General features: G+C 34.7%; 2 protein-coding genes across 2 annotated transcripts; one reads left to right on the forward strand and one right to left on the reverse strand.

The window, feature by feature from the left end:
- The first annotated feature begins 10,044 nt into the window (after positions 1-10,044).
- Positions 10,045-12,218, forward strand: LOC131630485 (pentatricopeptide repeat-containing protein At3g06430, chloroplastic). The gene is made up of 2 exons (XM_058901261.1): positions 10,045-10,559; positions 10,881-12,218. The coding sequence occupies exons 1-2, from the start codon at positions 10,218-10,220 to the stop codon at positions 12,015-12,017; spliced, it is 1,479 nt and encodes a 492-aa protein (XP_058757244.1). The 5' UTR covers positions 10,045-10,217; the 3' UTR covers positions 12,018-12,218.
- Positions 12,219-12,439: 221 nt separating this feature from the next.
- Positions 12,440-25,186, reverse strand: LOC131630477 (pleiotropic drug resistance protein 3-like). The gene is made up of 24 exons (XM_058901250.1): positions 24,582-25,186; positions 24,059-24,182; positions 23,860-23,945; positions 23,579-23,663; positions 23,283-23,442; positions 23,112-23,188; positions 22,979-23,032; positions 22,779-22,869; positions 22,204-22,505; positions 21,830-22,111; positions 21,425-21,738; positions 21,177-21,337; positions 20,981-21,084; positions 20,538-20,691; positions 20,307-20,447; positions 20,128-20,201; positions 19,704-20,036; positions 19,330-19,620; positions 14,465-14,548; positions 14,152-14,285; positions 13,809-14,036; positions 13,476-13,647; positions 13,128-13,382; positions 12,440-12,907 (listed from the first exon to the last, which is right to left on the reverse strand). The coding sequence occupies exons 1-24, from the start codon at positions 24,908-24,910 to the stop codon at positions 12,641-12,643; spliced, it is 4,302 nt and encodes a 1,433-aa protein (XP_058757233.1). The 5' UTR covers positions 24,911-25,186; the 3' UTR covers positions 12,440-12,640.
- Positions 25,187-26,336: the final 1,150 nt, after the last annotated feature.

A 26,336-nucleotide genomic window follows, 5' to 3' on the forward strand; every position in this document is an offset into this window, starting at 1 on the left:
TATTGCAGCAGTGTTACGATTAAAAAAACAAGTCGTTGTTGATGGTTAGATGTCTGAGGTTAATATTAATGGGATGATGGTGATGTTTTGCATAAAAATATCAAAGTTTCGTTCAAGAAAAAGGCCTTCAATTGTTGCTATGAGGGCCAAGAGTAATGCTAAAGGTCTAATGGATGCACTTATGCTTCGAAATCCATAGGCATCTCATAAGAAGACGTTATCACTAAATAGAATAAAAATATTAATCAAATATTCTTGCATGGAAAATGAAAAGGAGTTAACTAATCAATATATTGTTCGTTTCTTCTATCATAATAGCTTGTATTTTAATTTGTGAAGTCTATAAATTTCAAGTTAAAGGTTGATGTTGTTGGAAGTTATGGAAAACACTTGAAGCCTTCAAGTTACTTTGAAATTAGAGTTCCCCTGCTCAATAAGAAATTAGAGTTCACAAAGAAAATGTACAAGGGCACATGTGATAGAGAAAAATCAATTTGGATGTTTTATCATATCGGATGTATGGAAGGAGTGAAATTTTAGAATATTGATCAATTTTATGGTCAATACTTCAAGCAGAAGTATGTTTGTAAGAATCATTGATGATTCAAGCTACGTGAAGACCTAATGGGAGATATTTGAATTATTGAACTTATTTGAAATATTGCAGACTATTAGTGACAAGTAGAAACTATGTCTTCACTAGAAAGAATGTTATACATTATTGCTTTCTACTAATATTTCATTTCATTCATGTGATAAACATCATTGGTTATTTAAGTTATTTGTTTTGGTCTTAAGAGAGTTTTTAGCTGAGAAAAATTATAGAATCTATTGGATTCCATGTAGTTTTGATTTAAAGTTATAAGACATAGAAAATATACCTATGTTGAGACAAGTTTGACTCTGCAACTATGTGATTGTTGAATAATTTTATTGAGCTATGCTTGTTATTTTATGCATTATTAACATTTTTAAATGTATTCTCACCCCTATTTGCTTATTTGTTTTGTTCTTTATGTTGGTGGTGCAAATACTCAAGTAGACGAGTCTTAGCTGTTGCTGTGTTGGAGTATGCCATAAATGTCTTCTTCTTTGTGTATCATTTTGAGTTATTTAGATTTCCACCTGTCACTATGATAGTGTAACACTGGGACGGGTTATACTTTGTTTTCAGTTTCTCAAAGTTGTTGAATTATTTCCTTCATGTTTTGAAATAGTCATTTTGAATTATGAGACAATTAAGTTGAATGGATGTTTTTGAGTTCCGCTGCTTTAGTAGGAAAATTGAGTAAGATGTTTATGTTGAGAAAAGATGTGACACCATGCCACTAAGTTAAAATTATTATGTATGTTTTTATAAAATAATTGTTTGAGATTTTATGGTGTTACATTTTTCACTGTGCAGATAATTGAATTAACATATAAGACCAATAAGTACAGACCATCACTTTTGAAAATTGTTGGTTTTACTTCTACAATTATGAATTTTTCAGTTTGGTTAGAATTTTTAGAAAGTGAAAAAGCAGACAATGTTGTGCGGACTTTTTCAGATGGTACATATTAAGGAATAATCCAAGGACATGTTTCCAACATTTATGCTCGACACACAGCTGGAATACCTTAATGTAGGCCCAAAACCTTGGATAACAGTGAGAGGGAGCAACTTTCAATGTTTCAGGACGCCTACTTTGAAGTCGTAGAATGGTAGCCGCAGTCATATCCTTGCGAATAAGCACTCATAAAGGGGAGCCATGCAGTCGTCATAGGAACTCCATGTCCTCTTCTTGGGGTTCACCAGAAGAGCTGGCCATTCTAGAGGATCACTAACCATGGTGCCAATAACCTCTATATCGGTCATGATACTCATAACAGATAAAGTTCCCATTACTTCTGCATCCTCTCAGTTGTGCTCTACTGCATCCGACCGATTTTGAAGGTCTAAGTGGGGCTTCACATTAGCGTCGCTGGATTCACAGTTATTGGTCCTCAAGCAAAGTTGCATATGAATTTTAGCACGCTATTTCCTCTGGAGGTTGACTTGTATTTCCTTATCGGTTAAGATGTGATAGGGCATAGAGACCTCGACATAATTCACCTCTCCCACGATATTTGATAAAAGGGCTTATAATGAGTCGGATGAAGAAGCTCTTTCCTTCAGAGAATCCTTAAATCCCCTTGCCGAGTCAGAATCATCATATAAAGGTATGACTTATGGTTCCAGACGATCATGATCAAGAGAAAGGAGATGAGAAATGTGGGATGTCCCTATTTTTTAGGCACAAGAAGTTTCACCCTTCGAGTTGCTCGCTAGGATAACTATACTATTACTTATTCTGGCTAGAAAATAAGAAATGCTGAAGAAAAAGCTTGAGTTTCTCCACTACTCTTTCAACTGGCTCCAAACGTTTCAACTCTAGCTCACACCGGACCGCATCCTAGAGGCTGGCCAAATCACTAAAGGATTCCCCGACTCACTCAAATGTCTAACAAAGCTTTAGGGGCAACTGTTTTGGATCGACCAGAGATCCAAAAAACTAAGGCCCATCTCGACTAAAATTCACACCGCTTGACCCAATATATAAAAGTCATTTCACATGAAGAACAAGATACATTTTCTGATCTCCACTTTTCACTATACTCATCTTGAATCTTAAATTGACCTGAGTGTCCGAGTGCTAACTAACCATGCAAATCCACTCTGCACCGCCGTAACTAAAATTAACATCACCAATTAATCAACGATCCATTTCTTATTCCTGAACTAAAGACTTCTTTTCTCTTCAACTTTATCATCATACTATGTCATTTTTTATTAATTTCTTAACAAAGATTCCACAATATGAAAATTATTTTTTTAAATTATAATTTCACACACTTTTTAAATTTGTCTACCCATTTCAACCAACAAACTATTTATTTTAGTATATCCAAAAACATAAATTTATTTAAATAGAAAATTTATGATATGTTAAGAAAAGTTGGATGCTTAGATCTAACTTAATTAATATTTGTAAACTAATATGATGATATTAGTTACTAATCAAGTTATAATATCAAACTAAGATAAAATAGAGAAGAAAGTAGAATGATAATTTATATCATTCAAAGTGAAAAATGGTATGTATTTACATAAACCAAAGGGAGGTATTTATACTAGTAGAAGTATTACTATTATACTAAGTAAATAATTGGTATTACTATTCTATCTTTGACAAATTATATGTCACCAATTATTTGTCATTACTATTTTAAGTTTGACAATTTGAATAGATATTTCTAAATAATATAATAATTTATTTAATTATTATAACACCCCCCCCCCCCCCTTTGAAATATCTATCACGGTGCTCCATTGAAGTCTTGTTGAGAAGATTCATATGGAAACATAAGTTGCCTCATTAAAAACCTTATTAGGAAAAACCCATTGGGATAAAAATCTTAATAAGAGAAAAAGAGTACAACATTATGCTCCCCCTCAACAGAACACGTATAACTCTTCTTTAAAGATCTCAAAGGTGACGCATTCCAATATTTTGTACATGCTTCTTGAAAACTGATGTAGGAAGTGTCTTTGTAAAGAGATCTGCCATATTGTCACTTGAACGAATATACTGAATATCAATCTCTTTATTTCTTTCAAGTTCGTGTGTGAATGAGAAAAACTTCGGAGGGATATGCTTGGTCCTGTCACTTTTTATGTAACCTTCTTTCATTTGGGTAACACATGCAACATTGCCTTCATACAAAATTGTTGGATTATTATCAATTGGTAAACCAGACGCTCCTTGGATATGTCGAGTTACTAATCATAACCATCTACACTACTTTGCTTGCTTCATGAAGGGTGATTACTTCAGCATGAATTGAAGAAGTTGCTACAAGTGTTTGCTTTTGGGATCTCCATAATATTACAGTGTTACCATATGTAAATATATATCCAGTTTTTGATTTAGCATTATGTGGATCTGACAAATATCCTGCATCTGCATAACCAAGCAAAACTGGTTTTCTATTGTTAGAATAAAATAAACCAAGATCAGATGTACCTCGAAGATATCGAAATATATGCTTTATTCCTTTCCAATGTCTTTTTGTAGGGCATGAACAGAATCTTGCTAGTAAATTCACTGCAAAAGCTATATCGGGTCTTGTATAGTTAGCAAGGTACATGAGTGCCCCAATGGCACTAAGGTATGGCACTTCTGAGCCAATATCCTCTTCATTACTTTCCTTAGGCTAAAGGGATCTTTTTCAATATTAAGTGTTCTACCCATCATTGGACTACTCAAAGGATTTGTCTTGTTCATGTTGAACCTTTTCAATACCCTTTCTGTATAATTTGATTGATTTACTAATATACCATTTTTGATATACTCAATCTGTAAACCAAGACAGAATCTGATTTTCCCCAAATATTTCATTTCAAATTCTTTCTTTATATAATTTCTTGCTTCTTTGATTTCTTTATTAGTCCCAATGATATTTAAATCATCAACATAAACAACAATTATTACAAATCCGGATATAGTTTTTCTTATTAAGACACAAGGATAAATAGGATTATTCTCATAGCCTTCTTTAATTAAATACTCACTTGGTCTATTGAACCACATGCGCCGGGATTGTTTTAACCCATACAATGATTTCTGCAACTTAATTGCACACATTTCTCTAGGTTTTGATGTCTCAGGCATTTTAAATCCTTCTGGAATTTTCATGTATATATTAGTATCAAGTGATCCATATAAATAAACAGTAACAACATCCATAAGATACATATCAAGATTGTTAAATACTGATAAACCAATTAAATAACGAAAAGTTATAGCATCCATAACAGGAGAATATGTTACCTCATAATCAATTCTCGGTCGTTGGTAAAAACCTTGTGCAACGAGACGAGCTTTGTATTTGACAATCTCATTTTTCTCATTTCGTTTTCATACAAAAACCCATTTATATCCGACCGGTTTCACATCTTTTGGTACATCCATAATAGGGCCAAATACTTTTTGATTTTTAAGAGAATTTAACTCAGTATCTATTGCATCCTTCTAATTTTTCCAGTCATGTCTACTTTGACATTCACTCATAGTTCTTGGCTCTGGATCATCATTTTCATTAACAATTTCACATTCAATGGAGAATGAAAATATTTAATTTATATTCATACCTTTTCGGTTCCACAAAATTCCTGTATCAACATAATTAATTGAAATCTCGAGGTCATTCTTATTTTCAATTTCATTATCAATGATCTCATTTTCACCATCTTATGCTTCTTCGAGAGAACGTTTTTCAATTGTGGATTTATCAATATCTAGTGTCTTTTAAAGACCACTTTTAATCAAATTCACCTTTTCTATTCCCTTTCTTTTTCGGGGATTTTTGTCTTTTGATCCCATAGGTCGACCACGCTTCAAGTGTGCCTTGGATGTACTTACTACATTATTTTGACTTGAAATTTCTATCCTAGCTGGGACATTTATAGCTGGTACATGTGACTTTGTTACTCTTTTCAAATCAGTAAATGAATCTGGCATTTGATTTGCTAAATCTTGTAAGTGGACTATTTTCTTCACATTTTCTTCCCACGATCTATTATATGGGTCCAAATGTAATAAATGAGCTACACACCATATTATGTCATTTCTAGTTTTTTATTCTCTCTCGCCTAGAGTTGGAAATATTGTTTCGTCAAAATGACAATCAACAAATCTTGCCTGAAAAACATCACCTGTTAAAGGTTCTAGATATCTAATAATAGATGGTGATTCATATCCCATATATATACCTAACCTTCTTTGAGGTGGTAATATTGGGACATATACTGCGCAACCAAATATACTGCACAACCAAATATCTTTAAATGAGAAATATTTGGTTCCTTACCAATTGCAAGTTGATAAGGGGTATGTTTATGATCAGCACTTGGCCTCACACGGATGAGTGCTGCAGCATATAAAATTGCATGACCCCAAACAATAACTGGTAGTTTAGTTTTCATTATCAATGGTCTAGCAATATATTGAAGACGTTTAATTAATGACTCAGCTAAACCATTTTGTGTAAGTACATGCGGAACATGATGTTCAACAGTAATACCAATCGACATGCAATAATTATTAAATGATTCAGATGTAAATTCACCGGCATTGTTAAATCTAATTTTCTTTATAGTATAATCAGAAAATCGAGCTCTAAGTTTAATTATTTGTGAAAGAAATTTTGCAAATGCCATATCACGACATGACAATAAGCATACATATGACCATCTACTAGATGCATCAATCAATATCATAAAATACCTGAATGGTCCTAACGATGGATGGATAGGTCCACATATGTCTCCTTGAATTCTTTCAAGAAATTTAGGTGATTCTATCAGAATCTTGCCCGGTGAATGCCTTGTTATTAGTTTGCCAAGAGAGCAAGCTTCACATGGTCTATCTTCTTTTGTAAGTTTTAAACTTTTCAATGGATGACCATGTGTACTTTTAACTATTTTACGCATCATTGTTGAACTAGGGTGACCTAAATGGTCATGCCATAAATTCACAATTTTGGGATCTTCTTTTACTACTAAGTTGCACTCAACTTCATGTATATATGTGTAATGTAATCCAGAAGGCAATTTTGGTAGTGTTTCTAAAATTTTCTTCTTTCCCAGAACATTAGAAGTAATATTAATGTATTTCATATTACCTTCAGTTGCAGTTTCAGTATCATATCCTTGACGATATATGTCATTAAAACTCAACAAATTTCTCTTTGATTTTGGAGAGTATAAAGCATTATTAATGACAAATTTTGTCCCATTTGGTAATATGGACATAACATTACCTGTTTCTTCAATCAAATCTACAGGGCCTGATATTGTATTTGGCAAAATAACCTTTTTGGTCCTTTATGTTAACCTCGGGGTTTATTTTGGTCCCTTAACTTCAAAAAGTGTCATATTGGTCCCTTAACTTCAAAAAGTGTCATATTGGTCCCTTAACTCTTCAAAAGGTGTCATTTTAGTCCTTTTAATCACGTTAGCGACGAAAAAACTCAAAAATCGGTCGCTAAATCAGTCGCTAATATGACTAAAAGGACTAAAATGACACCTTTTGAAGATTTAAGGGACCAATATGACACTTTTTGAAGTTAAGGGACCAAAATGAACCCCGAGGTTAACATAAGGGACCAAAAAGGGTACTTTGCCTATTGTATTTATTATACCTTTAGTGAGATTTATTTCAGTAAAACATTTCTTACTTTTGAGGATTGTGTGTGTAGTTCCACTGTCCGGAATGCAAATGTCTTATACATGTTCCATGTCCAACCTTCTTAAAAATAGAAATAAAATTAAATACAATAAATTAACAACATATTTAACATCATTATTTCATATAAACATAAGATACACCTTAACAAAATACAAATTGTTAAGTAGATACATATTTCAAATATAAAAACAAGCACACCAAACATTATTCAAATACATATTTTAAATAGTTACTTAATTTGTTTCACCTCCAACAAAATCAGCAGTTTCAAAATAGGTATTATCATTTCTGGGTTCAATTTCATTAAAATTCACTTCTTTTCCATTTTCTTCGACATATGTCATTTGTCTTTTGCACAAATGTTCTGGTGTTCTACACACCTTAGACCAGTGGCCTTTCTTTCCACATATGTAGCATATATCCTCATAATTCCCTGAGGGACCTTCTTGGATATACTTACCATTTCCTTTGCGATTCTAATTATTTTGGTCATATCTGGGGGATCTATAACTATTCCCAGGACCTCGTCCACGTCCTCTTCCACAAAAATGGTTTCGACCGTGGAAAAGGTTTCGACCGTAATATCCTCCTTGATTGTGACCATCAAAATGAGCAGGATCATTATTATCATCAAAACGAACATGACCACCACGTCTCTTAAGACGATTAAAGCCACCACGCCCACGATTAAAAGTTGTGGCATTAGTTTCAGGATATGGCATTGTTCCTGCGGGCCGTGCCTGGTGGTTTTTTTTATAAGGAGCTCGTTATTTTGTTCTGCCACTAGAAGGACTGCAACTAAATCAGAATACTCAGTGTATTCCCTCATTCTATATTGTTGTTGCAATAATACCAGAGATGCATGTAAAGTCAAAAAAGTTTTTTTTCCAACTTTTCTTTTTCAGTTATAATTTTCCCACAAAATTCTAGCTGTGATATAATTTGGTGCGTAGCATAATTATATGCAATGACAGTTTTATAATCTTGGAACTTTAACTTGTTCCACTGACCCATTAATGAGGGTAACAGAACTTTCTTCTAATGTCCAAATCTTGCTTTAATTTTGTCCCATAAAATCTTGGGATCTTTAGCATTTGAATATTCTGTTTGCAATCCATCATCAAGATGATGCTTGATTATTATGTTTACTTTTGACTTTCTCTTTTCTATTTCATCTGAGTCGTTTGTCGATTTTCCAGAATTCTCTCCTTCAAGGATTTTGTTAAGTCTCTCACATGTAAGATACTCTATTAAATTGTTGTTCCAGGTTATGAAGTTGTCCCCAGTTATGCTTAGAATTTTGAATTGATTCTTAAGATTTGATATGATTATATCTATAATTCTGATGAACATAATCAATATTTAAAACTAAAAGAAATATCAATTTATTTAGTTACAAAATTCATGACTACATATTATTCAAAAACCTCTACTAACAAACCAAGCTAAAATCAGTAATGGTATGACGATAATTATGATTAAAGCTACAACATCATTACCTAATTCTTCACGCTTGATAATACTGACAGCAAACAACATAATTACAAGTAGAGTGATGAACAAAATAATAAATTTAGCCATTTGAAAAATATGGGTAGATAGTTTGAGAATGGTGTGAAGTTATGAAAGAAGAAGAAGTATTTATAGAGATAATTTTAAAAAATGGTCGTTATGTGACCGTTGGAGAAAAGAAAAAAGAAAAAAAAGGTTAAGTGGGGTAAAAAAAATATGTAGTCAAATTTTAAGTGTGTTAAATATCATCTAGTAGTTATAAGTGTTAGAGATAATTATAATCTATAACATATATGGTGAATGAACACATATGATAAAAATTAGTATATGCGTATGGGGTTTTAGACCTCCACTGAATATAAAAGAATATTTGCATATGGAGTCTCAGACTTCCATTAAATATAAAAGTTAATATCTACAAATGAGGTTATAGACCTCCACTTAAATATAAAAGTTAGTATTTGCATTAGGAGTCTCAGACTTCCATTAAATATAAAAGTTAGTAACTGCGAATGGAATTATAAACCTCCACTAAAATATAAAAGTTAGTATTTGCATTAGGTGTCTCAGACTTCCATTAAATATAAAAGTTAGTAACTGTATATGGAGTTTTATACCTCCACACAAAATTTATAATAAAAATAGTCAGACTTATTATAGAGCACTTGACAAGTTGCCAGTTTTCTATAACAAGGAGTAAAGTAATAACAATAATGATAATATTCACTCTAGTTATAAATTACTTGACTGGTTGCTAGTTTTCTATAACCAGGGCAGATGAATAATAATAACAAGGTTAAAGAGGTAAGTATAGAATATATACCTAGTGTACTGGAAACTTCTAATAGAAACGATCGTGCTGATAACGTGTTAAGAAAAACCGGATGTTTGGATCTAACTTAATTAATATTTGTAAATTAATATGATGATATTAGTTACTAATCAAGTTATAATATCAAACTAAGATAAAATGGAGAAGAAAGTTGAATGGTAATTTATATCATTCAAAGTGAAAAATTGTATGTATTTACATAAACCATAGGGAGGTATTTATACTAGTAAAAATATTACTATTATACTAAGTAAATAATTGGTATTAGTACTCTATCTTTGACAAATTATATGTCACCAATTATTTGTCATTACTATTTTAAATTTGACAATTTAAATATATATTTTTAAATAATATAATAATTTATTTAATTATTATAACATGATGATTATTGTGACTTTTCTAAGATTTTTTTAAAGAAAAAGTAATTTAAATCCACAAACTCAACCCTATGTATGAAAATGCAAAAACATCATCACCACTTTGAGTTCATTCATTGATTCATCCCAATCCCATCTTCAAAACTTTTACCACCATTGATGAATTGATTTCAAATCCTCATTCTTCAATGCTGTCTGAGTAATCAAACCCTACACTAAACCATGGACATGGCTTCCGTCTCTCTCACATTCTCTTCTTCCATAGTCCCCTCCCCAATCCCCCAACCCAAATTCACCAAAACCCACAACAACCCCACAAGACCCAAAGCTTCAACCTTTCGTATTACCCACTGCGCAATTTCATCACCAGTTGTCAAAAAGAAACACTGGAAACAAGGCGAGTTTCCGGGTTTTTCCCAATCTGAGGGGAGCACGAGGAGAGGCCCAATTAAGAAAATCAAGCAAAAAAACGACAGGAAGAACAATGCTAAGGCATGGGTTAATACTGTTACTGAAGCTTTAGCTGAACGCGTGGACAAGAAACAGTGGCTTCAAGCCCTTGAGGTATACATACTCGCCAGTTTTGCTGTCAAATTTCATTAATTTTGTATGTTTGACTGTTGGGTCATGTTTGGATAAACAGGTTAATTAGATCTTATAGCATAATCACTTACCTGTATAAGCTATTTCTATAGTAAAAGATAAAATATAGGTCAAACTGTTTTCATAGTATATGTTGTTTTCATAAGCTTATGGATATTGTCATAAGCTTGTCGCAAGTGTTTATGTCAGTAGATAAATTCAAATAAGTCAGTTTGTATATGATACGACTTCTAATTATTCGTAGTATAATTTGGATGATTACTTACTTATTCATTTGTGCAGGTATTTGACATGCTCAGAGAACAATCCTTTTACCAGCCCAAAGAAGGGACTTACATGAAACTCATTGTGCTACTTGGAAAATCACGTCAACCCCATCGTGCCCATCAGCTTTTTACCACAATGATTGAAGAGGGTTGCGACCCTACTCCTGAACTATACACGGCAGTGCTCGCTGCATATTGCAGGAGCAACATGATTGATGAGGCCTTTTCAATTCTTGATGAGATGAAGAATCATCCTCTTTGTCAGCCTGATGTTTTCACTTACAGTACGTTGATAAAAGTCTGCATAGATGCTTTCAAATTTGAATTGGTTGAGTTGTTGTATGAAGAAATGGCTCAAAGAGGCGTTGTGCCTAATACGGTCACGCAGAACATTGTTTTGAATGGTTATGGCAAGGCAGGGATGTTTGATCAGATGGAGAAAGTTCTGTCGAGTATGCTGCAGAGCACTGATTGCAAGCCTGATGTTTGGACCATGAATACGATCATTGGTGTCTTTGGTAATATGGGTCAGATTGATATGATGGAGAAATGGTATGAAAAGTTCCGTAATTTCGGGATAGAACCAGAAACACGCTCTTTTAATATCTTGATCGGTTCGTATGGAAAGAAAAGAATGTATGACAAAATGTCATCTGTTATGGAGTATATGCGGAAGTTGCAATTTCCTTGGACCACCTCTACGTACAACAATGTGATTGAAGCATTTGCAGTTGCAGGGGATGATAAAAACATGGAGTATACATTTAATCAGATGCGTTCTGAGGGTATGAGAGCAGATACCAGTACGATTTGCTGCCTTATCAATGGTTTTGCAAATGCAGGGCTCTTCCATAAAGTGATTAGTACTGTTCACTTGGCTGCGAAGCTTGAGGTACCCGTGAACACTGCCTTTTATAACGCAGTCTTATCTGCGTGTGCAAAGGCGGAAGATTTGATGGAAATGGAGAGAGTTTTCACGCGTATGAAAGATAACCAATCTCCACCAGATGACACAACTTACTCAATCATGATCGAGGCATATAGAAAGGAGGGTATGAATGACAAGATATACTATTTGGAGCAGGAAAAGCAGACAATGATAACTGCTGATGATAAGACAGCGAGCCAGCCCGAGGATGAAATCTTTAGTTGATTTGTTTTCTTAGTCCAGACCGCTGTTTAATTTCATTTTGGCATGGTGGAGTGATTAGTTACTGAGTTGCTCTCCAGCTTCATTTTTCATGATGAATGGCTGCCTTTCCTACCTAACTTCTACTTTGTTGTAAAGTTGAATTTAATTTTGTCATCCATTTTACTTATAGAGGAAATTTAAACATCTGCATCTTTTAGTGTATTGAGTTCATGAGCTGATAACTGGCTTTCAAATCTTAATGTCGAAACTTGTATGTCAAAATATCATTAGAAGTGTACAATGCATCTTATATAATCATCAAAGTGTCTCAATGTTTGTAGATCCAATAAAGCTAAACAAATCTGAATTTTTCCTATTACGGACTGCAATAAAATGATTCATTGTAAATCAAATTCCAAACTAACAATTAAATTAACGAACAATTTCAAATCAAAACCCAAAAATACATGATAAAATAACCCAATCTACATCATTTACTACCAAAAACAAAACAAAAATGTATATTATGTATAAACAATTGCACAAGAGGTTTTGCTCAATGATGTAGCCTTGTATTCCTATATTTCTATACATGAAAATTGTAGCCACCACACTGCAGAAGAAGCAATCTGTGATATCTGTTTCTATCTCTTTTGGTAGTTTATTTTCCCTATACAGTAGGCAAAAAGGGATGCATAGATAATTGGATAAGCAATGAGCACCACAGCCACAATACTTAATCTGTCATGTCTGAATCCATAGTAATCCTTTAGAAAAGAACCAACTGATTTTTTGTCCCCAAATATGAGTATTTCTTTGTCCATGTCTCCATATTGTGAAGTTAATAGGCCATTCAAGGACCAAGCTGTAGGGCAAATCCAGTAGCACCAAACCCACCATTTAGGAATTTTCTGCATATTCCGAAATTCAAACCTTGGTTAGCCAAACTTAAATTTTTACAAAATTAACAAAATCTTCTTCGCCATATTAGAACTGAATACAAATATTATTTAGGATGTAGCTATGATTCTGTTCGATCCAAACAAAATCAAGCCACAACTCCAGGTCCTAAATATTATGTTATAAAAACTAAATTATGAAAAGAAATTTGTGGAGATCAAGGAGACTTACAGGTCCAGGCATGAGGAATCCAGAAAAGAGATTGAATATGGTGTAGACTGCAGTTGACAATACTGAAGCTAAATCCAGATTTAAGCTTAATGACATTACCAGCATTCCAAGATACACAAAGTATAGAAATGTGCAGAATGTGGTGTAGAAGTACCAAAAGAGCTTCTGAACTGACCAATGGAAACCTATCATTGGATAGGTGATAGCCACATATAAAATTGCTTGCACTAAGATATATGGTATTTCAATAGCCACCTACATTTAAAAAAGAAATTGATTATAACATTACTGGTTTTACTATAAAATAAATACCACTTGAATTTGAATTTGCTTTAAGCAGTATCATACCTGTGCAAATGAATAAGCCATGGAAGAATACATTCCTGCAAACTTTTCTCGATACAGGACGGAGCGCTCGGTTGCCACGTACGGTAGAATTGTTGAACAGTAATTTATTCCCAAGAATATTACAGCAATATACATTGATCCAAACACGTTGAACAAATCCTGCTGAGTATTTCTTTAACCGTAGAAAAAACACATGTCAGTACTTGAGTTAAAAGCTACTCTAGAATCAGGACATCACTAACAAACATGGAATGAAAAATGTTTTCTTCTGATTTAAATTAATGAGTTTCATTTCTATGCAAATTATATGTAGGTATAAGAAAGCAAACTTACATTTCCTTCCCTTTCTGCCAAAATACCGCCCCAAATAATATTGCCGCAACAATCATGAACACAAATCGTATTAAATTGTACTCGGGACTTCTCCAATAGGACAAGTGTTGCTTCCATAGGCATGCCATAAACTGCCCCAAGTTATTTTGTGGGAATTGAGTTGAAAAATGCAAGTCTTTTGAACCTGGCTCTGGTTCACTTATCTGTCTCACCAATTCAAGGGTATCCCTAGAAATAAAAATAGTAATTCAAAACATGAGATAAGTGCTCTTTCAAATGCTTGATTCACTTATTTGTCTGTATTTTTTCTATGAAAATGAATGATAGCCAACTCGATGCTCACCGGTGAAGGTGTGACTCTTTATATATATTTGCAAAATCTATTTTAAGTTCATCTTCTACAGATGCAGAAGTAGCTTCCAACATCCAGGTTGCAGGATTATAATTGTCCTTGATCTTTGGAACTCCCGATATACTCTGATGGACAGTCAAGTAAATTAGATATAAATTTCAGCAATTCAGGCAAAGGAGTGAAGACTAAGGCACAGTTTTTTGTGAATGTACATTGCAAGAAAATAACTTTAACAAATAAGATAATCACATGGATCTGTCCCGAATCTAAAACACTAAGTACTTCGCTTCAGGTCTGAGCATACCTGAAAATATTCAATCAGTCTATTTGAATGATGGCCTAGCATTCCATTATATATGATCTTGCCTCCAGACTTCATTAGAATCAGCTGCATGAAAAATAACTCATTTTTATTTGTTGATCCATATGTTGTATCCATACACAAATATACAACAGAAGGTACTGTCAATAAGGAATACTTATTGCAGTGATTTTGTTATAACTATATTTGATGTTAGTTGCTGAATATAGGTTAGGCTGTCTAATTATATATAAATTATAGGAATTAGAATATTTGTATTATTAATGCCATTTATGACTTATGTAATATATATGGATAGCATCAGATCAATGAAAAGTAAACAGAGAAAACACAAATTCTGGTTTTGTATCCTTGACAGAATAATATTCTGACATGGTATCAATAGGTTATCGATCTAACCTGTCAGATTTTTGTTGATAAGTGTTCTCTTCGACATTGTTGTTTTTCGATTTTTTTTGGGGTTCGGCTCTTGTTTAGTTTTGGGTGACTCTTGTTTTGGTCCCCTTCTCTGCTTTTGGTCTTCTCTGCACTCGGTTTTTTTTTTTTTTTTCTTGTCGCTGTTTCTTGGTTTTTGTTTGGTTTCATGGCTTCGGAAAAAGAAAGAGAGAATTTTTGTGTTCGATTTACTGGGAAAAACTATCCTTCGTGGGCATTTCAATTTGAAATGTATGTGAAAGGGAAAGGAATGTCTGGTCATCTCAATGGGGCTTCGAAGGCTCCAACCGAGAAGGCTGCGTTAGATACATGGGAAACAAAGGACGCGCAAATAATTTCTTGGATCCTTGCCTCAATTGAGCCTCAAATGGTTAATAATTTGCGCTCCTTCTCGACCGCCAAAGCCATGTGGGATCATCTTAAGGTGATATACGATCAGAATAATGCAGCGAAACGCTTTCAACTCGAACTAGATATTGCAAATTATCGACAAGGCTCTCTGTCCATTCAAGATTACTACTCTGGTTTTCTAAATCTATGGGCTGAACATTCTGAGATCTTGCATGCTGATGTTCCTAAAACATCCCTTGCAGCTGTTCAAAATATTTATGAAGTCAGCAAGCGCGATCAGTTTCTTATGAAACTTCGCGCAGAATTTGAAGTGGCTCGTGCAGCTTTACTTAACCGTAATCCAGTTCCTAGTTTAGAAGTTTGTGTCGGGGAACTTTTCCGCGAAGAGCAGCGCCTACTCACCCAAAACAGCATGTCACCGGACCAGAATACTACCGATGCTGTCACAGTCGCCTATTCAGCCCAAAATACAGCCGACAGACGTGATACGCGGCGTGTCCAGTGTTTTTCCTGCAAACAGTTTGGTCATATTGCTCGCAACTGCAGTAAGAAATTCTGCAACTATTGCAAACAACGTGATCACATTATTACTGAGTGCCCCACGAGACCCGCTCGGCGCCCTACCCAAGCCTTTCAAGCTACTACCCAAGCTGCTGGTTTGTCTACTCCTATCATCGCTAATGCATCTGATACGTTGACTCCGGAGAAGGTGCAACAGATTGTTCTCTCAGCTCTATCAGCTTTGGGCATTCATGGTAAGTCTACTAGTGCTTCAACACCTTGGTTTGTGGATTCAGGGGCTTCTAATCATATGACTGGATCCCCTAAACACTTACAAAATGTCCATGCTTATAAGGGCACCCAAAACATTCAAATTGCTGATGGTAACACTCTGCCTATTTCTGCTGTTGGTGATATCAATCATTCCTTTAACAATGTATTTGTGTCACCAGGACTTGCCTCTAATTTAATTTCCGTTGGCCAATTGGTGGATAATAACTATAATGTTAATTTTTCTCGTAACGGTTGTTTTGTGCAGGATCAAGTGTCGGGGAAAGTGATCGCGAAGGGACCTAAAGTAGGCAGATTGTTTCCGCTCCAGTTTCATTCCTCTAATTTTTCTTTTTCTTGTATTGATGTCTCACATCCGTTTGCGGATTTGCATAATAAATTAGGACATCCAAACTTTGTTGTTTTGTCTCACTTAATAAAAACAGGTTTATCGGGCCACAAAAATATCAGTGTTGACTCATCTTTTAATTGTTCAGTGTGTAAACTTGCCAAAAGCAAAACTCTTCCTTTTCCTCTCCATGCTCATCGTGCTGAAAAATGTTTTGAAATTATTCACAGTGATGTTTGGGGCGTGTCTCCAATTTTATCTCATTCCAAATATAAATATTTTGTGACATTTATTGATGACTTTAGCCGTTTTACTTGGGTTTATTTTCTTCGTTCTAAAGCTGAAGTTTTTGCAATGTTTAAGAAATTTTTGGCTTACGTTGAAAACCAATTTCAGACCACCATTAAGATATTACGTACGGATTCCGGTGGGGAATATATTTCTCATCCTTTTCAGGAATTTTTGCAACAAAAAGGCATCCTGTCTCAGCGTTCATGTCCCTATACGCCTCAACAAAATGGCATCGCCGAACGCAAAAATCGTCATTTACTTGATGTTACGCGCTCCTTGCTTCTGGCTGCCTCTGTCCCTCCCCAATTCTGGGTTGAAGCTTTGTCAACAGCTGTCTTTCTCATCAACCGTCTTCCTTCTCAGGTTCTTGGGCTTGATTCTCCCTATTTTCGTCTCTTTCATGCACATCCTGATTACACTAATCTTCATACATTTGGTTGTGTATGTTTTGTTCATCTTCCACCTTCTGAACGAAATAAACTTGGCGCCCAATCAGTTATGTGTGCATTTTTGGGTTATAGTACCACTTATAAAGGCTTCTTGTGTTATGATCCCACCTCTCGTCGCTTACGCATATCTAGGAATGTTATATTCTTTGATCAACAATATTTTTTCCAAAATACTAAACCTTCCTCTATTGATTTTGTTAATCTTGTTGATTTTTCTAATGATTCTCTTCCTATAGAACGATTTAAACCAGGTCATGTTTATGTCAGGCGCGCTCCGACTTTGTCCCTTCCCGCCACTAATCCGTCACTTGAGCCTGCACCAGCGCCTCTGCGACGCTCACAACGAGTGTCTCGTCCACCTGATAGGTATGAATATAGCCCTATTTCTCTTACTGCTACTCTATCTGGTACACCTATTCCTACTTGTTATTCTCAGGCAGTTAAAGATGCTCGTTGGGTAACGGCAATGAACGATGAACTACAAGCCCTTCAAGAAAATTTCACTTGGGACATTGTTCCTCGACCTCCAGGTGTTAAGCCTATTGGGAGTAAATGGGTGTATTCGGTAAAGTTGAATTCAGACGGTACTCTTAATCGTTACAAAGCCCGATTGGTTGCATTAGGCAATAAACAAGAGTATGGGGTGAATTATGATGAGACCTTTGCACCGGTCGCGAAAATGACTAGTATTAGAACCATTTTGACTATTGCTGCCTCTCAAGGATGGCCACTTACCCAAATGGATGTGAAGAATGCATTTCTTCATGGAGACTTGGCAGAAGATATTTATATGACCCTTCCTCCAGGGCTGCCTTCCTCATCTGAAGGGGTGTGCAAGCTCAAACGCTCTCTATATGGATTACGACAAGCTCCACGAGCATGGTTTGAAAAGTTTCGAACTACTATACTCGGTTTTTCTTTTACTCAGAGTAAATTTGACTCATCCATGTTCATTCATCGCACATTAAATGGTATTGTTCTTCTACTTATTTATGTTGATGATATGATTATTACCGGTTCTGATCATGTCGCGATCCAGCACATTAAGCAACAACTTCAGGCTTCTTTTCATATGAAAGATCTAGGGGGTCTTCATTATTTTTTAGGGCTTGAGGTTTGTTCTAATTCCCAGGGAATTTTTCTCCATCAACATAAATATACTGAAGATTTGATTTCTTTGGCGGGCCTAACTTCAGCCACACCAGTGGATACTCCTCTAGAGGTTAATGTGAAATATCGTCGTGATGAAGGTGATCAATTATCTGATCCTTTGTTATACCGGCAGCTGGTCGGTAGCCTTAATTATTTGACCATTACTCGCCCCGATATTTCCTTTGCAGTTCAGCAAGTGAGTCAATATATGCACACTCCCCGCCATCTTCACCTAGCTGCAGTACGTCGCATCATACGGTACTTGAAAGGCACATCTACACGCGGCCTATGTTTTCCTGCTCGGCAGCCTCTTAGTTTGATTGGTTATAGTGATGCAGACTGGGCCGGTTGTCCCGATACACGAAGATCAGTTACTGGTTGGTGCATGTTTCTTGGTCCTGCGTTGATTTCGTGGAAGAGTAAAAAGCAGTCTCGCGTCTCTAAGTCTTCAACAGAATCTGAGTATCGAGCAATGTCTACAGCCTGTTCTGAAATTACTTGGCTTCGTGGACTTTTGGCTGAGCTCGGTTTTCCTCAACATACAGCCACACCACTTTTTGCCGACAATACTAGTGCTATTCAAATTGCTACTAATCCAGTTTTTCATGAACGCACAAAGCATATTGAGGTGGATTGTCATTCAATTCGAGAAGCATTGGACAATCATGTTATATCTCTTCCTCATGTCACATCGCAACTTCAACTTGCAGATATCTTCACTAAGGCTGTACCTCGACCTCGACATCAGTTTCTTATCAGCAAATTGATGCTTCTTGACCGGCCGCATCAATTTGAGGGGGGATGTCAATAAGGAATACTTATTGCAGTGATTTTGTTATAACTATATTTGATGTTAGTTGCTGAATATAGGTTAGGCTGTCTAATTATATATAAATTATAGGAATTAGAATATTTGTATTATTAATGCCATTTATGACTTATGTAATATATATGGATAGCATCAGATCAATGAAAAGTAAACAGAGAAAACACAAATTCTGGTTTTGTATCCTTGACAGAATAATATTCTGACAGGTACTTTTGACTACCTCATCAAAAGTCTCAAATATATCAATGCTTGGCTGATGTATGGTGCAAACCGTGGTCCTACCAGTGCCAACAACATTCTTCACTGCACGCATAACTACAGCAGCAGCTCGGGCATCCAAACCTGATGTAGGTTCATCCATAAAAATTATTGAAGGATTGGATACAAGCTCTACTGCTATAGTTAGCCTTTTACGTTGCTCGGTAGATAAGCCACTTTGACCAGCGATACCAACTAAGTTATCCTTTATATCATCAAGTTCAATTGTTTCAAGGACTTCTTCAACAAATTTCTGCAGAACAGATACGCACATAAAGTTACAAAACACATCTTTTATGTGAAAATGACAGACAAACCAAGGTTCAAATCCCATACCCCTTTTGTAGCTGAATCAATCTCGCTTGGCAACCGCAACCAAGCTGAGTATCGAACAGATTCTTCAACTGTTATATATGGCGAATGTATGTCGTTCTGCTCACAGTAACCTGAAACTCTTGCAAATGTCTTTTGAACTTTAGGGTACCCTCCAATTCTTATATCTCCTTCTATGATACCTCCCGTTTTTCTTCCTGAAAGGACATCCATGAGTGTTGTCTTCCCTGCTCCACTGACTCCCATCAATGCAGTCAGGATTCCTGGCCTAAACGCTCCCGTGATATCGCAGAGCAATTGTAGATTTTTCTCATTCGAACCATGCTTTTTCATCTCCTGCTCAAAAGAAGAGTAAATTTCTTAATTGACAACCTTGTCAACATTTTACATAATCATATTACAACAATAACGTAAATATGAAATTTACCGGAGGAGTGTCAACAAAATACTGGACATCCTTAAATGCTATTGACAGTGGCAAAAAGGGCAAGACCATTTTCCCTGGCATAACCAACCATGCAAAAGAAACCAAAAGTTGTCACTATCTGTTTGAAAGAAAAAATTCATTTGTGATATAAGTTATACCATAAAGTGTCTCTTTTCTACCTGAGCTTTGAGCTTCCTTCGATGTGTGGCTAATATCAACTGCTACTGACTTATTTTTTAATTCCACTTCATTGTTTCTTTCTCCTCCTTTTAGTTGAGGCAGCCTCTTTTTCGAAACTAAAGCTCGAGATTGCTTTGGCTCTATATGCATTTCCCATCAAATCAGTGGAAGAATCAAAATAAAAACAATTGCTCGATATTTTTCCTTGTAATATCTTGGATAGGACTCACCTTTTAAGTAAGTTAATGCTACTATAAATAGTATATCAAATACTACTGCGAAACCAAGTAATGCCCCAATTGATATCCAGAAGAAGCTGCCGTCAAAGTCTAAACCACGACTCTTGAGAACCTCCCTTCCAACGGTGATGTTTCCCTCTTGAATCTGAATAATAATAATGATGAAAATAACGATAATAATATAGATATACAACTGGAGATTCATTTTGATACACCGTTTGTGTAAAAAGTTTTACACTGTAAACAAATTATAACTAGTTATATGTGTGACTTCAGTAGTATTTAGAATAAATGTCAAACATTTGTAATGATCTTCCGATTATGATTCATTGACAGTATAAAAAATCGTTATCCTGACAATGTATATGAATTAAATCCCTATAAATGTATATTGTGACCTATCATGAAACCAAATAAATTATCTTAGAAGGTACCTTTTGCCAGCGAGGAGCAAGAAATTCATTGAGTGTTATTCCTATTTCCCCATATGACATGGGAGAAAGCCAAAAACCCCACCTCAACCACTTTGGCAATGATGCTGCAGAGAATGAACTCCATGATGAGTAACTTGGTAATTAGTAATTTAGTACTACTACATGTTATAATTAAAGACTATATAAAGAGGCTTACGTCGAGGAAGAATAAAGCCTCCAAACAAGAACATAAGTACTAAGACCAAAGAACCAACAGTTGTAGCTGCAACATCAGTTTTAAAAACTGCGGCAAGGGAACGACACATAGAGGTTGATGACATGTGCAGAGCGATAAGCAAAAGGAACTGGCGGAGGAACCTGATACAATAAAAAATATTAAAGAAAAAACTTGCAAAAGAAACGAGAAAAAGTTTGACTATATTTACATACAATCAAGTTACATACCTTGTTATTTCTGGGCTGTAGCCTATAACATAATACGTTATTGATGTCCAAACAAGAGAATCAAGGACTGAAAATGGAATCTTTAGTATGGCAGCTGGAAGACAGTAAGCCCAAGCTGGATAGAGATAGAATGCTTTCTGCTTATAAACAACGGGTAATCTAGTAATAGTCATTATCAACTCGGCAACTCCATTCGTCATTAGGCGTACAAGTGTATAGTACAATGAACCTAATAAATAGTTTGATCCTAACAAGTCCACATCAAGTTGTGTGCGCAAAAAGACCGTCATTGTTATGATTGCAGTGATTGTAAGCTGCAAAACAAACGAAAAAAGAAACAAGTTATATTTTAAATGCCCAAGCACAACTTAGCTTAGTTGAACTGAACCTGAATTTGATAGTAACCTGCACAGTTTTGAATATGTAGATAAACGAGTTTCGTTTCATGAGAAGTATCTCCCTCTTCATACAAGCATTAAACAAATCCCATTTTCCTAAGGAGTACTTGCTATATGATAAAGAACTTTCATGTGATTGAGATTTATCATATGGTTGTGAGAGCTCATCATCTAACATTCTTCCCCAGTAACTTGTTTTGAAAATTTGAGAGAAGTCATCCACTGAAACATAACTGTAAGGAATATCCGTGCGGTACCAGTATTGCCTTTGATCCTTCTTAGAGGTTACCTGCACATGCATGAAATTTGTAACTCATGAAACTATGAGTAAAATCGCTTGAACTTTGGCACAATGGTAAGGGACACAGTTTCCATTCCTACCTCTTGAAGAAAGTCTGCCACTCCTTTTCTTTCAGGGCACCAGAAACCGCAATCCTTAAAGAACTGGATGGCTTGACTGCAGGGGCCATGGTATACTATCTTCCCCTCTGCCATCAATATAAGATCATCAAATAACTCAAAGGTTTCTGGTGCAGGTTGGAGGAGTGAAAGCACTGCCGTTGCATCATTGATGTGCACCAATTGCTGGAGACATGTAACTATTTGAAAAGTAGTGGAGCTGTCTAAGCCAGTTGATATTTCATCCATAAAAAGTGCTTTTATGGGACCTACAATCATCTCTCCTGCAATATGATTTGGAACAAATTTGAGTGTATATATATATATTAAGGAGACAATATCTATGAAATATATGTTTGCATGAATCCCAACAGATCTCGTATCAGCTCTGATACTGTCTTCATATATGAGTTGGGTTAACTCAGCTCTATAAATCTGAATTGTAAGGTAATGGATGTCTCTCACTTGTAAACCCATTTTCAAGCTATATCTCATCCAACGTGGGACTCTCAATAGTAACAAAATGACAAGAAAACATTACTTAATTTTCAAGATACCTGTAGTTAGCCTTTTCTTCTGTCCACCTGAAATGCCTCTATCTAGTGCATCTCCAACCAGAGTGTCAGCACAGATATCCAATCCAAGTATCTACAATATCAAAAGTTTGAATCCACATGTTAAAAAGAATAGAAAACATCTAAAGTGAGCGATTCAGTACATTTGTGCTCTAACTCAATACTGCTTTAAGCAGGTGTACCTTTAAAACATATTCCGTTTGAAGATTTTCACTTTGTCCTTCAACAGAAATAGCCTGCAAAAGTCTGTGTTACTTTCTTTGTCAACTTTTTTCTTTCTAATTATGACATATAAATTGTCGATATTACAATTACCTTCATATAAGTATCAATATCCGGGTCAGGGAAGATTCCTTGTTCTTTTTCTTTCCTAGTGATTTCAGTCATTATATCTGCAACTCAAATGATATGTATGAATGCCAACTGGTATTTTATTAGTAACAAATTATATGGATAATCTAGGATTGAATAAGCAAGAAAGATTACCAGCTCTGCTTCCAACCCCCTGACAACGTGCCGAGAAGTCAATTGTTTCCCTCACTGTCATTTCAGGAATGTGTAGGTCATACTGACTTATATAAGCTGATGTTTTTTGAGGAACAAATTCATCTAGTCTGTGACCATTGTAACAGATTTCTCCAGAAACCTAAAGATAAGTAAAAAGGTAGGATATCACAGCGATTAATACGTTTATTGATTTTGGAGTTACGCTAAAAAAAACACTTAAACTCAATGACTCTGCACATTAATTTTAGTCTATATTACTGTGTTTAAAAACTGACCTCTAGAGATTGATCTAGTTTTCCAGCCAATGCCATTAGTAAGGTAGTTTTCCCACAGCTAGGTGGACCCAGAAGAAGAGTAAGCCTGCATTAAGAGCCATATTTGATGAGTTAACGTTTAACAATCTGGTCTGTTATTTAATTTAAGCTTCATCATTTTGTTTATTTCCGTCAAATAACCAAACCCATGCCAGTGTGTCTTAATGGATCCTTTTCTATTTGTGATTGTAAATACCGAATTCATGTGAATATGAGTGCATCCTTGTAAAATATTCACTTACCTTGCTGGCTTTATGACGCCACTGACATCTTTCAGAATGCCCAACTTGGTTTCTTGAGAACTGCATGATATAGTCTTCATTAAGCCCTGTTCGAATCACAAATTAGTCCTGTTTGCGTGTACAAATAAGATGAGGCAGTAACAAATGTAGGTTTATGATGTATATAAATAGAAAGAGAGATTGAAGGAAGCATACTTACTGAAAATAAGCTAGAAAAAGAATTCCATAGAGTAGGAAGTGGCTTCCCTTGAACAACCTCACATTCTGCTTCTACATTCAGGTTCTTGTACCTTACCTCCACACTAGGTAGCTTCACATTCACTCTGAAAACAAACGAATATATCAGTCAATTCTTCAAAATAATCCACTAATATAAACTGAAAAGATAACCCCTTCCTTCTTTTTGCAGAAATGCAACAAAAGTGCTTATCATATAAGTGCTTATGTATGAATTGTTTCTATAACAACAGTTAAAATAAAGTCAAACTGTTTCCATACAAGTTATTCCGGAGAATTTATTGTGGAAATAAGCTAAAAACATCTAGCGGACATGTCACAAGCTATTTTCATAAGCTCTCTCAAACAGTCTCATAAGTGTTTATGTTAGTAAATAAGCTTCAATAAGTCAATCAATCTAGTTCAAAATCAATTTTCCAGAATTGGATACCAAAAATGTCAACCCTAATTTTGCAGCATGATCTAGTCCAGTGTAAACAAATTACCTTTCCATCCTTTCTCTAAGTTTCTGCAACAAATTAAGATTATCATTCTCAATATGCTTGATGAGCTTATCAATAAACAACCGCTTATCAACAGCTCCAAGCTTAGTAACATCAACAACCCTTTTACTACTACTCCTTTGCCATCTACTACCACTTTCCTCCTGAGTGATTTCATCAACAAAAGAAGTTTTAATCCTTTTGAAAGTTGGTAATTTCTCTATAGCAGCCCATTTAGATTGAAGCTCTTTATCTTCCTCCACAAATGAATCTGCATCTCTGTCAAAAGTCACAACATGACCTTGATTTCTTCCTCTTGGAGTTAACTCCATTACTAGTATTTACTTCAATCAGCTACTGAAGTGAAGGTTTTGAGCTGTAAAAATCACAAACATGTGGTGTGCAATGTTTCAAATAGAGATTTTGAAGGGATGCTTGAAGGTTCTTCAAAAGCAGCCACCTCTTGAGGGTGACTCTTGATTAGGAAACAAAACCAATTGAATCATATGATTGTTGTGTGAAGAGAGATGTTTTGTTACATCTAGTTAGATTGGAGTTTATTTATTTTGGTTCTTCTGCAAATTGTTATTTTATAATTTCTTCATCTCTATTCCCATCATTGACTATGTAAAACAAAGTCCTTATGGTGATTTTTTTCTTCATGCATGCTTTATTTTATAATATCTTTTTAGTCTAATAATAGTTTTTCAAACTTCTATTTTAATTTTTTTTGATAGAAATCGCTATCTCATTCAAATGCTTTTGGGTGTCTATTTTAAATTTTAAATTTTTTTAGTTTTGGTTTTTCATTTAAATTTTTAAATAAAAATAATAATATAACATGTTTTAAATGATTTGATACATGATCAAATAATTTAGAATATGGCTTTTTAATATTAAGATAATGTTTATGCTCATGTAAAAATAGAAGAAAAACGGATAAAAACGGGATGAAAACGACACAATTATTCCTAGATGATAAAGTCAAATCTCTTTAAAAATTGTGTTTATTGATACAGAAGACACAACATTTTTATGCAAGAATCTTTGAACTCGTAATTGTTTTTTATGTTAGGAAGTTAAATGTGTCAAAGTTAAATGATAAAGAAGCATATGTTGAATGCCGAACACGCTTTGTCATGTTTAACCACTTTAGTTAAAGTGGTTTTGAAGGTTGTCTGTCTTACGGTTAAATCTTGAATTGTAAGTGGCACTAATGAGGAAATCTTGATCAAGTTAATGCGTGCATGTTCTGTTCCTATTCAATTATACACCAAAATATATGTTGGTCTAAATGTCGATTTTTCCTCCCGAGGATCAATCAAAAAAATTATGTGTCTCTCTCTTCAGAGTATTTCCAACTACTAAAATATATTAAATAAAATATCTTTAACAAAAATTATGTCGATATTTAAAAACTAAATGCTCTTTAAAAAATAACGTGCTCTCCTAATATATTTAAATACGATAAATATGATAAACTTTGTCAATTAATTGATAAAATTAAATATATTCTTAGATATCTAGATGATTTTTTTTAACTTAATTAAATCAATAATTAAAATTAAATATAATAAAAAATAAAAGAAATCATCTATATTTAATTTTAATTATTGATTTAATTAAGTTGTTGAATCATTTACGTTTGGATGAAACACATTTTTTGGTAAGTTTTATTTATTTTATTTTTAATTCATAGTAAAACAATAATAAGTTGTTATTTTGAGTCAATGGTGGTAATTAGAAAAGTGATTACAC

This window comes from Vicia villosa, linkage group LG1 (genome assembly GCF_029867415.1).
Source record: "Vicia villosa cultivar HV-30 ecotype Madison, WI linkage group LG1, Vvil1.0, whole genome shotgun sequence".
NCBI lineage: Eukaryota > Viridiplantae > Streptophyta > Magnoliopsida > Fabales > Fabaceae > Vicia > Vicia villosa.